General features: G+C 34.5%; 1 protein-coding gene and 1 pseudogene across 5 annotated transcripts in view; one reads left to right on the top strand and one right to left on the bottom strand.

Moving 5' to 3' along the window:
* Window positions 1-15,002, top strand: part of Ipp (intracisternal A particle-promoted polypeptide) — a 32,001-nt gene that overhangs the window by 13,277 nt on the left and 3,722 nt on the right. For 3 of the 5 annotated variants that reach the window (XM_005317978.5, XM_078026174.1, XM_078026175.1), the window contains 5 exons: window positions 3,560-3,715; window positions 5,087-5,254; window positions 9,195-9,332; window positions 10,303-10,425; window positions 12,597-12,817. In XM_005317978.5, the coding sequence (XP_005318035.1) occupies window positions 3,560-3,715; window positions 5,087-5,254; window positions 9,195-9,332; window positions 10,303-10,425; window positions 12,597-12,817 (806 nt within the window). The remainder of the gene's footprint in view (window positions 1-3,559; window positions 3,716-5,086; window positions 5,255-9,194; window positions 9,333-10,302; window positions 10,426-12,596; window positions 12,818-15,002) is intronic. The other 2 variants (XM_078026176.1, XM_078026177.1) reach the window with 2 other exon arrangements.
* On the bottom strand, window positions 2,320-2,533 carry LOC110596981 (small nuclear ribonucleoprotein G pseudogene; annotated as a pseudogene).

Genomic DNA, 15,002 nt, shown 5'->3' with positions numbered 1-15,002 from the left:
AGTGCAGTGGTTCACAGTTATAATCCTAGCAACTCTGAAGGCTGATGCAGGAGGATTGCAAGTTTGAGACCACAGGGTGTTGAGAGCCACAGCTGAAGGGGCCCCAGCAAACTTTCAGACTGCCAGCTGATGATTGGCTCACAGCAGCCCCAGCAACTTCTAGCTGATTGGCTCCTCTGTGGTGATGCTCATTGGGCTGTTTTCCCGCCCTTTCAGACTGCCAGCTGATGATTGGCTCACAGCGGGCCCCAGCAACTTCTAGCTGATTGGCTCCTCTGTGGTGATGCTCATTGGGCCATTTCCCTGCCCTTTCAGACTACAGAGCTGCTCATTGGGGGACTTCTTTTGGCTCCGCCCATGCAACCCAGCCAATCGGCCTCAAGAGCAGGAGGATTGTGGGAGGTGGAGAGGCTTGTGGTTTTGGGAGAGGCTTGTGGGAAGCCGGTGGTGGCAGTTGGGCTCTGAGGGTTTTTCCTGAGGAGCTGTTTTGTTTGGCTTGTGTGGTTCTAAAAATAAAGTTAGTTTCTTTTGACAAGTGGCTCCTGATTGTGCCTAGCCAGACTGTGGCAACAGGGCAACTTAGAGATAACCTATCTCAAAATAATGTGTGTGTGTGTGTGTGTGTGTGTGTGTGTTATAATAATACATAATATAAGGGCTGGAATTGTGGCTTAGCAGTAGAGCGCTCACCTAGGATGAGCGGGACCCAGGTTCGATTCTCAGCACCACATAAAAATAAAGGCATTGTGGTGTGTCCATCTACAAAAAAGATTCATATTCTCTCTCTCTCTCTTTAAAAAAATACACAATATATATATATTATATATATGTATATATAATATACACACACACACACACACACACGTATGTGTATAAAAAGACTCAATGGTAAAATGCATGCAAGAGCAAGGTCCTGGGTTTGATCCCTAGCACTACAAAGTAAAACAATAGGTCACCCAAAGTCTGTTCCTTAGAAATAGCCAGTTTTAATTCATATATAGGAAATATGTGATATAGAGGAGGATTGATGATAGGTAGTTCGTTGGATGGTCTTTAGAAAAAAATTTTAGTAAGAATAAGAATCATGGTACATATACAATTTATAATATAAAAATTTAGTTAAATTTCACTAAAAGTTAAAAAAGAATAAGAATCCTGGGCTGGGGCTGTAGCTCAGTGGTAGAGCACTTGCCTAGCATGTGTGAGGAGGCATGCTAGGTTTGATCCTTAATACCACATCAATCCTAGGTTCGATCCTTAGCACCACATAAAAATAAACAAATAAAATAAAGGCATTCTGTCCATCATCAACTAAAAAAAATTTAAAAAAAGAGAATTCTTTTATATATACTGTTTATAATATAAAAATTTAGTTTAATTTCACTAAAAATTAACAAAAGAAGAAATAGAAGCAATAATTAATTTCCAATAAGTATTTCTTCATCTCAAGAAATAATCTTAAAGTTTCATATGAAATTAAGGGCAAAATTATTTAAAGATGAAAGCATAATTCCATATTTTTTAAAATTTTTTTAGTTGTTGATGGACCTTTATTTTATTTATTTATATGTGGTGCTGAGAATCAAACCCAGTGCCTCACACATGTGAGGCAAGCACTATACCACTGAGCCACAACCCCAGCCCATATTTAAATATTTTTAAAATATTTTTTTTAGTTGTAGATGGACACAATACCTTTATTTTATTTATTTTTATTTTTATATGGTGCTGGGGATTGAACCCAGTGCTTCACGCATACTAGGGAAGCACTCTACCACTGAGTACAATCCCAGCCCCATAGTTCCACATTAAAACAGTTATCAAACTCTGGTAAGAAAAATGAGGTACTTAGCATTTTAATTTTTATTCTCTCCTACTCTCTCGGTCAAGGTTTATAACCTTTATTTATATAGGTATTTGCAATCATGATTCCCTTAGTTCTATGCCATTATCTCTGTACTTAAATAAATTTGATGATCTCCACCAGGTTTTCTTCCACTGAGTGCGGTGGCACATGCCTGTAATCCTAGCGGCTTGGGAGACTGAGGCAAGAGAATTGCCAATTCAAAGCTAGCCTCAGCAATAGCAAGGCTAAGTAACTCAGTGAGACCCTGTCTCTAATAAAATACAAAATAGGGATGGAGATGTGGCTCAGTGGTTGAATGCCCCTGAGTTCAATCCTTGGTACCCCCCACCAAAATTTATTTAACAAAAAACTTAATATGAAAATATACATGCCCTGATTTTTACATCCTAGTTTTAAATAGGCTTTTGGAAAGGGTCATGGATTTCTCTGCTAAACAGCCATTTTTTTAATACTCATTCCAAGACTTTTAACATGATGATTCTATTTCCTAGTATTATCACCATTCCATTGTTGTTCTGTTCCCCACTAGTTGCCATCTCCATCCTCATCTATCACAAGATTCATGAAAGGGTCAAATCCCCACAATATTCCTTGGACATGTCTGCCACCATTTATTTTCAATGATAACTTCTCTTCCATAAATGTTTTCAGCTCGGGAGTGTGAGCTTTGCTCTTGTTGCCTATTCAGCAGGCTCAGAGATGCTTTGAGACAGAATTGGCAGCCTCTTCACACTATTTTGGTCTTATTATTGGTCTTGAATCAAGGCCTACTTAACCTACCTAGAAATGTATTCCAAGAGTATAGTCTTGTAAAGAACCCCACCATGCTGGAGATCCAGCCCAGGTTCTGTTGCCTGCAAGGCAAACATTTCATTCCTAAGCTATACCTCCAGCTAAGACTTTTTCTTTTAATGGTTTAGTTTCCTCAACTTTCTTCTGAGTTTTGCTTTTTCATTGTTCATCCTTTCTCCAAATTTTTAATTATTGGTGGGAATTCTCCAGAGTTTATTATTTGACCTTTCCTCAAAATTCTTGTGGGATATAGAGTTAAAGCTAGGGAAATAGAAACAAACTAAGAGACAGGGAAATAGAAACAAACTAAGAGACAGTCCCTTATTAGCATATATAGTGCTTTGTGCAAATTAGAAAACAGTGCTCTTTTATTGGGGCTAGGTCTTAAAAGTTGGCAAAAGAAGACAGGTTGATTTTCATCCTCAGTTTACCTCAGCTAAGCACCCTTAAGAAGGGACAACCTGCCCAGTCATACTCAAGAGCGTTTTAGAGAAATGGTCCTCATTCCACCAGAATTTTTGTTTCTTGTTTTGCCTATCATTTTTTAAAATTTATAACATAATTTTGTATCTTTTTTGTTATTAGGTTGAAAATTAGATTTTTTTTTTTTTACTATTTTTTAGATAGTTTTGATCCCCTTACACTTTTTCATTTTTATTTGGAAATCCTTATACGTGAGTTTTCAAACTAATATTGTGAGCATATTTTTAAAACAATTTTTTTATTTAAAGAAAGTATATTCCTCAGTAGCAAAGAGAAAAATAATATTTGATATTGAAGGGAACAAATGCCATCGTTTGATGATGATTTGAGTACAAAATGTGTTTTATTTATAGAAATGTGCCTTTTGATAGCATTTAAGAGTTATTTGAAATATTGTCTTTTTAAATATTGCTCTAGGAGTATCTGATTTTAATCTTCGTGTTGCACTGCAAACACTTTTGAAAGAGTACTGTGAGGTGTGTAAATCTCCCAAAGAGAACAAGTTTTGTAGTTTTCTGCAGACATCTAAGATCCGACCTCGGAAGAAAGCAAGAAAGTACCTGTATGCAGTAGGTGAGGACCTTTAAAAAAGTAATAGAAATTATCTTTATTTTCAGAAGCAAAACTTTTTAATACTTTTGTTTTTAATATACATGTCATAATATATAATTAAATATGTAATATTTAATTTCACATTCAGGTTACAGATTTATAAATTATATTTGTGTAGCATAGTAAACATTTTTAAAAATACATAGCTACTTAATTTGTCATCTGTTATTCTGTGATCTGAATGTTTGGGCTCTTAGATTAGCCAGTTATCAAATGACTGACTAAAGAAACATTGCTTTAAAATTTGAAATTTTGAATTCAAGTAAAAAATGTAGAGAATAAATCTCAAATTTTTAAACTATTTTAGTCATTGATACAATAGAAATCAATGGTCTCCAAAGGGTCAGGTGCAGCATGATTTATCAGAATACCCAAGGAGCATACTAAAATTTCTTTTCATTTTTAATTTAAAAGCATTAAACCTGATAAATTTTTGATATGTAAGGTGAAATGTTTTCCAAATCAATATGTATGAAATAGTGTTTATGTTAGTGCTTTATATATGATATAATTTATAATTGCATATATTTTATATGTAATATGTAAATTTTCACCATTGGAATGCATACTATAATTTTTTACTGATGGGATGTGCAATCAAAACAAGGATTTCAATCTACTTTTTTTTTTTTTTTTTTTTTAAGAGAGAGTGAGAGAGGAGAGAGAGAGAGAGAGAGAGAATTTTTTTAATATTTATTTTTTTTAGTTCTCGGCGGACACAACATCTTTGTTGGTATGTGGTGCTGAGGATCGAACCCGGGCCGCACACATGCCAGGCGAGCGTGCTACCACTTGAGCCACATCCCCAGCCCCAATCTACTGTTTTTAATTGAAAAAGACACTAATAGAAGTCATAGTGAAACTTTCTAACTAAATAGATAATCAGTGCCTAGATTTTTTATATACATATGTATTTAATATTTACTTTTTAGTTGTAGTCGGACACAATACCTTTATTTTATTTATTTATTTTTATATGGCACTGAGGATCAAACCCAGGGCCTCTCATGTGCTAAGTGAGTGCTCTACCACTGAGCCACAACTCAGCCCCTAGATTTACATTTTATCTAACATTCTGTTATCATCAGACTGTTATCATCAGACCTTCTCCTTGCATTTAAGCCATAGTCTTTCAGGGCTTGGCACATTTAAGAATAATACATTTGTATGTTATTTTTTATATATGGCAACATAAATAATGCATTTATTTCTTGGTATACAATAGTTATACTAAGTGTTTAGAGGTAGTTGGCTAAATTTTCCTCATTACTGTTATTCTCATATTGAGTAGTAAAGGATTTTCTGTTTACTTCCTTTTTTTCTTTTGTTTAGGTGGATATACGCGGTTGCAAGGGGGGCGCTGGGGTGATAGCAGAGCTCTCAGCTGTGTAGAACGTTTTGACACTTTTAGCCAGTACTGGACCACTGTGTCTTCACTTCATCAAGCTCGATGTGGACTGGGAGTTGCAGTTCTGGGAGGGATGGTCTATGCTATTGGAGGTAATAATAAAAATGCCTTATTTCACTTATTAATCTAGTTGGCTACATTTTTTTGGTACTATCCTCTCTCCTCAGCCCCTAGTTCACTGCATTCTTATACGTCTTATATATAAATGCTAGGTGCTATGTGATATACATAGATATAGTTACACTCTATAAAAAATTTTTTTTGTGTGGTGCTGGGGATCGAACCCTTGTGCATGTGAGGCAAGCACTCTACCTACTGAGCTATATTCACCAGCCCCCAAATATTTTTTTTATTGAATTGATCAAGGAAAGAAAACACAAGTTGTTGAATGATTCATATCAGACAGATCCTGCGATTTTTTTTAACAAAAAAGAATACTTAGGTTTTTTTTAATATTTATTTATTTATTTTCTCATTCTCTGCGGACACAACATCTTTGTTGGTATGTGGTGCTGAGGATTGAACCCGGGCCACATGCATGCAAGGCAAGCGCGCTACCACTTGAGCCACATCCCCAGCCCTTAGGTTTGGTTTTAATTTAAAAAAAAAAAAAGTTGTTTATAAAATGTAATAAGCCACGTATTTTATGAACAAAATGTAATAAGCCATCTATTTGAACTTTACTTATATGTCTAATGTGCACTTCAGACTTAACTTGTCTAAACTAAACTCTGATTTCCTCAGGTCTTAAGTCTGTTTCTTTCCCAGGGTTTGCCATCTATAAATTGTAACCATGATTTACCTAGTGACTTAGGACAAAACTTCAGTCATACTTGATACCATTCTTTCTTTTATAACCCCTATCCAATTCTCCAAAATATAGAAAGGTATACCTTCTTCATTAGTATAGTATAATACCTTAGTTTTCCTGATTGTATTTTTGTTTCTCTAAATCTATTCTATACATTATAGCATATGATGTTCTTCTAACATTCAGGTCTGATCATGTCATTGCCATACTCTGAAATGGCTTTCTGTTCACTTCCCCACCCCAGGCCCCCCACTACTGGAATTGAACCCAGGAGCATTCTACAACTGAGTATATCCCTATCCCTTTTTATTTTTTTTATAAGTTTATTTATTTATTTTAATTAGGTATATATGACAACAGAATGCATTTTGATTCATTGTACACAATTGCAGTACAACTCATTTCTCTGTACATGATGTAGCATTGCACCATATGTGTAGTCATACATTACCTAGGATAATAATGTCCATCACATTCTTTTATTTTATTTAGAGACAGTTTTGCTATGTTGCCCTGTCTAGCCTTGAACTTGCTTTCTCCACCTCCCAAGTTGCTGGGATTACCAGGCATGGGCTACTGTGCCCTTTCCTGATTACTCTTTTTTTTTTTTTTTTTTAAAGAGAAAGAGAGAGAGCGAGAGAGAGAGAGAGAGAGAGAATTTTTAATATTTATTTTTTAGTTCTCGGTGGACACAACATCTTTGTTGGTATGTGGTGCTGAGGTTCGAACCCCGGGCCGCACGCATGCCAGGCGAGCGCGCTACCGCTTGAGCCACATCCCCAGCCCCTCCTGATTACTCTTAAGATCAAAACCAATCTATAATATCCTTCAAGGGCCCTACATAATATCTGGTTTCTGTCTAGCTCTCAATCTCTTAAATCTCACTTCTACTATTCTTCCCTTCATGTGGTTGGTTTTTTTGGGGGGTCCATTTTCTTTGACATAATATATTTATTTATTTATTTATTTTTATGTGGTGTTGAGGATCGAACCCAGCGCCCCATGCATGCCAGGCGAGTGTGCTACCGCTTGAGCCACATCCCCAGCCCATCTTCCCCTCATCTTTAACTGCACTGTCCCTCTTGCCTTTTTCTTGGAAAAGTTACCTGAGTTCTAGTTTAATTGTTTTAGTTTTCTCAGTTGTAAAAGAAAGATGATGTAAAACTTACTCAAATATTCATTCTTTTAAACAGAATGATAAATTTGCTCTTATTATAGAACTCATGTTTGAGAAATATTGCATGACCTCTGTTTGTAAAATTTGTACTATTATTCTACCAGTTAGAAAAAAACAATGTGTTTATTTAGAAACTGGACCTCTGATCATGATTTTGTTTTTGTGGTTTTTTTCTTTCTTTTTTTTTTTTTTTTTTTTTGGTTCTGGGGATTAAATTCAGGGGTGCTTACCCACTGAGCCACATTCCTATTATCTATTTCTAATTCTACCACTCAAACAATCCATGTAATTTTTTTGAATTTTATTTAGAGACAGGGTCTCACTGAGTTGCTTAGGGCCTCCCTAATTTATTGAGGCTGGTTTTGAGCTCTCTGACAGCTGCTGGGATTACAGGTGTGCACCTGCTCCTGGCTTGCTGAGGCAGGAGGATTGTGAATTCAAAGCCAGCTTCAGTAACTTAGTGAGACCCTAAGCAAATCAGTGAGACCCTGTCTCTAAATAAAAATAAATTAATAAAAAAAAAAAGGGCTGAGAGGCTGGGAATGTGGCTCAGGCGGTAGCACGCTCGTCTGGCATGCGTGCGGCCCGGGTTCAGTCCTCAGCACCATATACCAACAAAGATGTGTCCGCCGAGAACTAAAAAAAAATAAATATTAAAAATTCTCTCTCTCTCTCTCTCTCTCTCTCTCAATCTCTCTCTCTCTCTCTCTCTCTCTCTCTCTCTCTCTCCCCCCCCTCTCTCACTTTCTCTTTAAAAAAGGGGGGGGGGCTGAGGATGTCTCTTAGTGGTTAAGCACCCCTGGGTTCAATCTCTGGTACCAAAAAAAAAAAAAAAAGTTCATCAGCAATAAATATTCTTTGTCTCCATCCTGAGTGAATTCAGAGGATCAGAACTCCCAGAGCACTTGACAGTGTGATTATGTAGAACTTCACTATTTAGCCTTATAGTATTTGCTAATTGATTCTTGTCAGCTCAGGTGGTTGTGATGTTCTTAACCAAGAACAATTTTTTGAGCTTTTCTTTATCTGGCATATATTAGGTGCTCAACTAGCAGTTATGTTCAGTAAGTATAATTATCATGTTTACATTGACATATAATTCATGAATATAATACATTTCTTTATTTATTTAGGTGTGCCTTAATTTAAAATTTTATAATTTTCATTTATTAATTTATTTTTGTGGTGGTGGGGATTAAATCCAGGGATTATGTTCACTTAGCACATGCTATAACTCTGAGCAACACCTCCATCTCCCCGATTTACCTTTTTTTTTCTTTTAATATTTTTAGTTGTGTAGGGACACAATACCTTTATTTTATTTATTTATTTTTTATGTGGTTCTGAGGATCGAACCCAGTGCCTCACACATGCTAGGTGAGCACTCTGCCACTGAGCTACAACTCCATCCCCCTAGACAAATTTTTAGAATGTGTTTTAAAATACTATTTTAAGTAGTATGTCTTTTAAAATTTTCTTTTTCTGTTTGTTGCTACATAGGATTATGGTTACATTAAGCCACAAATTGTACCAAGACCAGCTACCCAAACTAATACTTGAAAAAATATAGTAATGTTAAAATACAAATTGTGTCCTCTGAAATTGCATGGATTAGCTGGATCTGGTGGTGCATATCTGTAATCCCAGCCACTTAGGAGGCTGAAGAAGGAGGATCACAATTTCCAGGCCAGGCTCTGCAACTTAGTGAGACTTTGTCTCAAAATAAAAAATTGAAAGGACCCGGGATATAGCTCAGAGAAAGTACCTCTGAGTTCAATCTCTATACCTACCCCTCAAATTACATGGATTGTTTGAGTGGTAGAATTAGAAATAGATAATAGAAAAATTGCCTTTATTTCATAAATAGGCTTAAATGACAGTTCTGTAGATTCAAAATAATGCTTGCTGAGCAAATGAATTTAATGATATTTTAAAATCACGTAACAGTTGAATTGTCTAAAACAGAATGTTATTGAGTATTGTATTATGATTCTGTGGTTTAGCATTACTAAATCTTTTGTTGTGTGTCTCTTATTTAAACCAGGTGAAAAGGATTCAATGATTTTTGACTGTACTGAATGCTATGATCCAGTTACTAAACAGTGGACAACTGTAGCTTCAATGAATCACCCCCGCTGTGGCTTGGGAGTGTGTGTGTGTTACGGGGCTATCTATGCTTTAGGTAATTATGCTGTTCAGTTTAAGGATAACTAATATTATTTGAATTCTTAGGTTCTGATTACTTTATACATGTTCCTTCTCTCCAATAAAAAATGTGTATCTTTTCAAAACTATTAATTCTTATTCTCAAATTTGTATTACTTGAAGAATATTGTCAAGTATGGGGTTTTGATTTGTTATGTTTTTACAGAGCTTCTCTATTATCATTTCTTTTGACTTTTCTTTTTTATTCTCTTTAAGTATGAAGTTTTAAAAGGAGATAGTGATAAAAATATAGATGAGCTATCCAAAGAAACACTCTAGCTGACTGGCTAAATCTCATGATTTTGATTAAGTATATAACATTTCTATCACTCTGAATGGTAGTCTCCCCTGCTTTTTTTTTTTGGTCATTTTCTCTTTAACTCACTATGTGGAACTCATGTTCTTCCTATACCTCACCATTAAAACCTATTCTGGAAAAGATATCAGTTATCTGAATGTGAATTTAGACCATTGTATTTTATCACTCCCATAAGTACTTTCATTTTGCAATTATACTTCAAATAACAGAAAAAAAAACCATTTTCAATTTCAAGAGTTGGAGAATGATAAGAAAATGCTATTAGGATGAGGGCCTCTTTGAAGTTCCTAAAATCACACTAAATAGGTAGTATACTCTGATTAGGTTTAGAATTGATCTTGATTAGTATAACCATTCTGAATTTGTAGAAATCATTTCAAAAGGTCACTTTGAAAAATACCTTGTTTCCTTTGCAATATGTTGAACTTTTTGCTTTGTTTTACTGCCTAGTGAAAGACCCAAGTTTTGCTTTTGATCATTTTCTAACTTCATGTTATCTTGGACAAATTACCTCTCTGGTTCATGTAATACTCATCCATAACATGAAGTAGTTAGATGTTTTCTAAAGTCTTTGTCATAGATAAATTTCCTTTATCCCAGAAGTAAACATTTTTCTATTTGATTGCAGGTGGATGGGTTGGAGCTGAGATAGGTAACACCATTGAACGATTTGATCCTGATGAAAATAAATGGGAAGTAGTTGGCAACATGGCTGTATCACGATACTACTTTGGGTGCTGTGAAATGCAAGGTAATAACTTTGTTTGTTTGTTTGTTTTTTAGTTATAGTTGGACACAATACCTTTATTTTATTTTTATGTGGTGCTGAGGATCAAACCCAGTGCCCCTGCATGTGCTAGGCGAGTGCTCTAACACTGAGCCACAACCCCAGCCCCAAGGTAATAACTTTATAAACTATTTTTCCACAAGATATATGTGGAAGTATGTGGGTTTGTTTGTGTGTGTGTGTATCTGTATATATACATACACATGTATTTAAACTATGTGATTTCGGGGCTTTATCTTCACAATGATATATTTTGGGTCTGTTAGTATTAAATGATTGACACTAGAACTATAAATCTTTTACCTCATATTATTAATCTTTATTTCTGTATTGCCAAAACAATTGATTTTTTTTTGTAATAAACAAAGTTAGATTAAAATATCCAGGTAGGGACTGGGATTGTGGCTCAGCAGTAGAGCACTCGCCTAGCACCGGGGGACCCGGGTTGCATCCTCAGCACCACATGGAAATAAAGGCATTGTGTTGTGTCCATCTACCCTAAAAAATAAATATTAAAAAAAAAATTCCAGGTAGGCAGACATATCTGATTATGCATTTCAAATGTAATTCATTATTGTCATTTTCTCCCATGAACACCTGAATTAGTTTTTTAAAGTTAGGGAGATAGCATCAAAAGCAGTTTTCACTGTAGCCCACAGTGGTGGACGCCTATAATCCCAGTGACTGGAGAGGCTAAAGCAGGAGGGTTGCAAGTTGGAGGTCAGCCTTAGTAACTTACGGAGACCTGTTTCAAAATTAAAAAAAAAAAAAAAGGTTGGGGATATGGATTAGTGGTAAAGTGCCCCTGAGTTAAATCCCGGATACCAAAAAATAAATGAACAACAACAACAACAACAAAACAAAACAAAGAACAGTTCTCATGTTCTACCTACAGACTTCTTTGGTGCATGGACATTATTTTGTCTACTCTAAGAGGTAGATAGCAAACACTGACAAATAGAACCCAATTCTGTTTAGGGTTAGAGAGCAAATTATAATGTATCTGTGGAGCAGGAAGCAATTTTCCTATTGTTGTATAATAGCTCAGCCTATAGTTTCCAATTCAAGTTCTTTATGCTTTGTGGATATTGTACCTTTTCTGATTTCCACCAGCATTTAAATGTTCAAATTATATGATCGGACTATATTTTATTGTTTAACATCATAGTATTCTCTAATTATTTTTTATTTAATATTTTTTATCTTCTCATCTAAAATTATAGAGCTAGAGAGGGATCTTAGAAATTATGTCTACATAAACTCTTTTAATTTATAGATAAGGAAGATGAAGATGAGCAAAGTTGTGAGTTGTCTTTTCTCATCAGTCATTACTGGCAAAACTGGAGCTAAAAGTTTACTAACGTTCACTCTGTGTTTCTTAAGATTTCACTCTTTTATAACTTATAGCTTCTCAGTTTAGATCATGAGAAATAAGATTAATAACTCAAAAATAATTTTGGATTGTTAGAACCATTAGTTTTAAGTCAATTTAATGAGCAGCTCTATAAATTTATTCTATTGTACTTTAGTAATTAATCCTGCTACCTAGATATGTAACTATTTCAAATTAAAGTCTCTATTTTATGTCCATCTGAGCAACAGGTAGGTTTTTGCTGAATAAGACAATGTCATTCCCAGCATGCCATTTGCAGGGGGATGTTTCATGTCCCTTTCCTTTTTTATTTATGGGTAGTAGCACTGGATCTGGAACCTGAGATCACCAAGCAGACAATGAGATAGAAAATCCTTGTCTGACAAATTATTTTGTTATAATATCATTGGGTTCTTCAACATTCAATGTCACTTTAAATTATATCCCTAATTTTTTGTAACATGCTTAAATGTGAGAAGTGATAATCTAGACTGAAGTTGATTTTTTCTTTTTTAACTTTTTTTAGTTGTTGATAGACATTTATTTATATGTGGTGCTGATAGTCGAACCCAGGGTCTCATACATGCCAGGCAGGTGCGCTACCTCAGCCACAGACACAGCCCCTTGATTTTTTTCTTTTAAATAATATTGTAAACTCTGGAATGAAATATAGTATTGGCATAGCAAATAGATCACAACTATGACTTTTCATCATTTTATCTTAAATTTCTATAGCATCTGAGCAAAAACATTTTATTTCCAGGTTTAATTTATGTAATTGGGGGAATCAGCAATGAAGGAATAGAGCTTCGTTCTTTTGAAGTTTATGATCCACTTTCTAAGCGTTGGTCTCCACTTCCTCCAATGGGAACCAGGAGAGCCTATCTTGGGGTAGCTGCCCTCAATGACTGCATCTATTCTATTGGAGGGTGGAATGAGACACAAGATGCTCTTCATACTGTAGAAAAATATTCCTTTGAAGAGGTAGGTTGGATGATTTCAAATGTTTAGAATCTGGTTTTATTTTATTTTTTAAATGTCCATAAGATCTGTAATGATGTGCTCTATTCCATTCATGAGTTTGATTATTTATATCTTTTTTCTTTTCAAAGATCAACTTTTGGTATCATTAATTTGTTTTCTATTGATTTTCATTTTTTGTTTCCTTGATTTCTGTTCTTATTTTTTTTCCTTCCTCTGATTTATTTGGATTTTTCCCTTCTTTTTCTAGATTCTTAAAGTAGAAGCAGAGATGATTGATCTTTCTTTTGCTATAATATGAGCCTTTAAAATTATGTTTTTTCAAGCACTGCTTTAATTTCATTCCACACATTTTGATATGTTGTGTTTAATTAGTATTCATCTTGAAATATTTCGTAATTTTCCTGGTAATTTCTTCTTTTGACCAATGGGAAGTATGTTATTGGGTTGAGGGTATAGTTCAAGGGTAAAGTGTGTGAGACTCTGAATTCAATCCCAGCACCAAAAAAAAAAAAAAAAAAAGGAAAAGAGAAATGTGTTATCAAATTTACAAATATGTAGGGATCTTTCAGATACATTTTTATTATTGATTTCTCACTTAATTTCATTTTGATCAGAGAACATATTTTGTATTCTGCCATTGTTGGGTGTAGAGTTCCAATGTTGATTAGGTAAACTTAAGTTTTTAGTGTTATTAAGTATTCCGCAGTCTGGCTGATTTGTCCAGCTATTCTGTCAGTTAGCAAGAAAGGGACATTGAAATCTCCATCAGTATTTGTGGATTTGTCTGTTTTTCTTTTCATTTCTGACAGATGTTTCCTTACATATTTTGAAACTCTGTTGGTAGATATGTACACATTGAGATTATTATATCTTCTTGGTGAATTGACATATTTCTGGTCATAAAATGTTTCTATATTTATGCCAAAGTCTACTCTGCCCAATATTAATATAGCCATTAATGCAGCTAAGCTTTCTTTTGATGAATGTTTACATGGTTTATCTTTTCCTTTACCTCTTCATTCACTCATTCATTCATTTATGCATGCATGCGTCTCATGCATGCTAAACACAAACTTCCCCTTCTATTTTTAGTCTGTTTTTATAAACTGCAGACAACATATAGTTGTGGCCTTTTTTTAAATAGAGATGGACAATCTCTGACTTTTATTTGGATTTTAATTTTTTGTTTCTTTTAAAGATAGGGTCTCATTGTGTTTCCCACATGGGTCTTAAACACATGGGCTCAAGTGATCTTTCCGCCTCAGCCTGCGGAGTAGCTGGGCCTGCAAATACATACCACCAAAGTCCACTAATCATCTCTGACTTTTAAATGGTTTTTAGAGTTTATGCTTTTATAATGTAATTACAGGTATAGTATAGTTAGGTTTTAGACTTCCATTTTTGTTTATATAATTTGTCTTTGGATTCTTTTTGTCCTCTTTTTGTCTTTATGTTGATTATTTTAGTATTTCATTTTTACCTCTTTTATTGTTTAGTTATTTTCATCTTTTCACTTTCTTTTTCCTTTTTTTTTTACTTTATTTTGTTAATTTATTTTTTTATGTGGTGCTGAGGATCAAACCCAGTGCTTCACACACGCTAGGCAAGTGCTCTACAACTTAGCCACAACCCCACCCCTTCACTTTTTTTCTTTAATGAATACTTTAGTGTTTATATTATTATTGTTGTTGTTGTTATTATTATTATTATTAGGTACTAGGAATTGAATCCAGGGCCTTGCTCATGCTAGGCAAGTGCTCTACCCCTGAGCTATATATTCCCAGCCCCACATATATATATATATATTTTTTTTTCTACATATATATTTTTAATGTATCAAATCTACCTTCAAATGATAACATTCCACTTTACTTATAATATAAAAATCTTACTAAAATATACTTTCATTTCCACCTCCCATCCTTTGTGCTATACATTTGATGTACATTCTTATACATTTGATGTCTATGTATTGTAAATTCCATGATACATTTTAAACAATTCAAAATTTTAATGAGTCTTTTATAATTATCCATATAATTATAAATTCAAGTTCTGTTCATTCTTTTAAAGAATTGATTTCTACCTTGTTTCATTTTCCCTTAGTTTTAGGGAAAATTTTGCAGGATTGGGGATTGAACCCAGGGCCTCAAGAATGCTAGGCAAGTACTCTACCACTACTGAG

Source organism: Ictidomys tridecemlineatus, chromosome 11, assembly GCF_052094955.1.
Source record: "Ictidomys tridecemlineatus isolate mIctTri1 chromosome 11, mIctTri1.hap1, whole genome shotgun sequence".
Classification (NCBI taxonomy): Eukaryota; Metazoa; Chordata; class Mammalia; order Rodentia; family Sciuridae; genus Ictidomys; species Ictidomys tridecemlineatus.
This window is presented reverse-complemented; position numbering and strand designations above follow the sequence as displayed.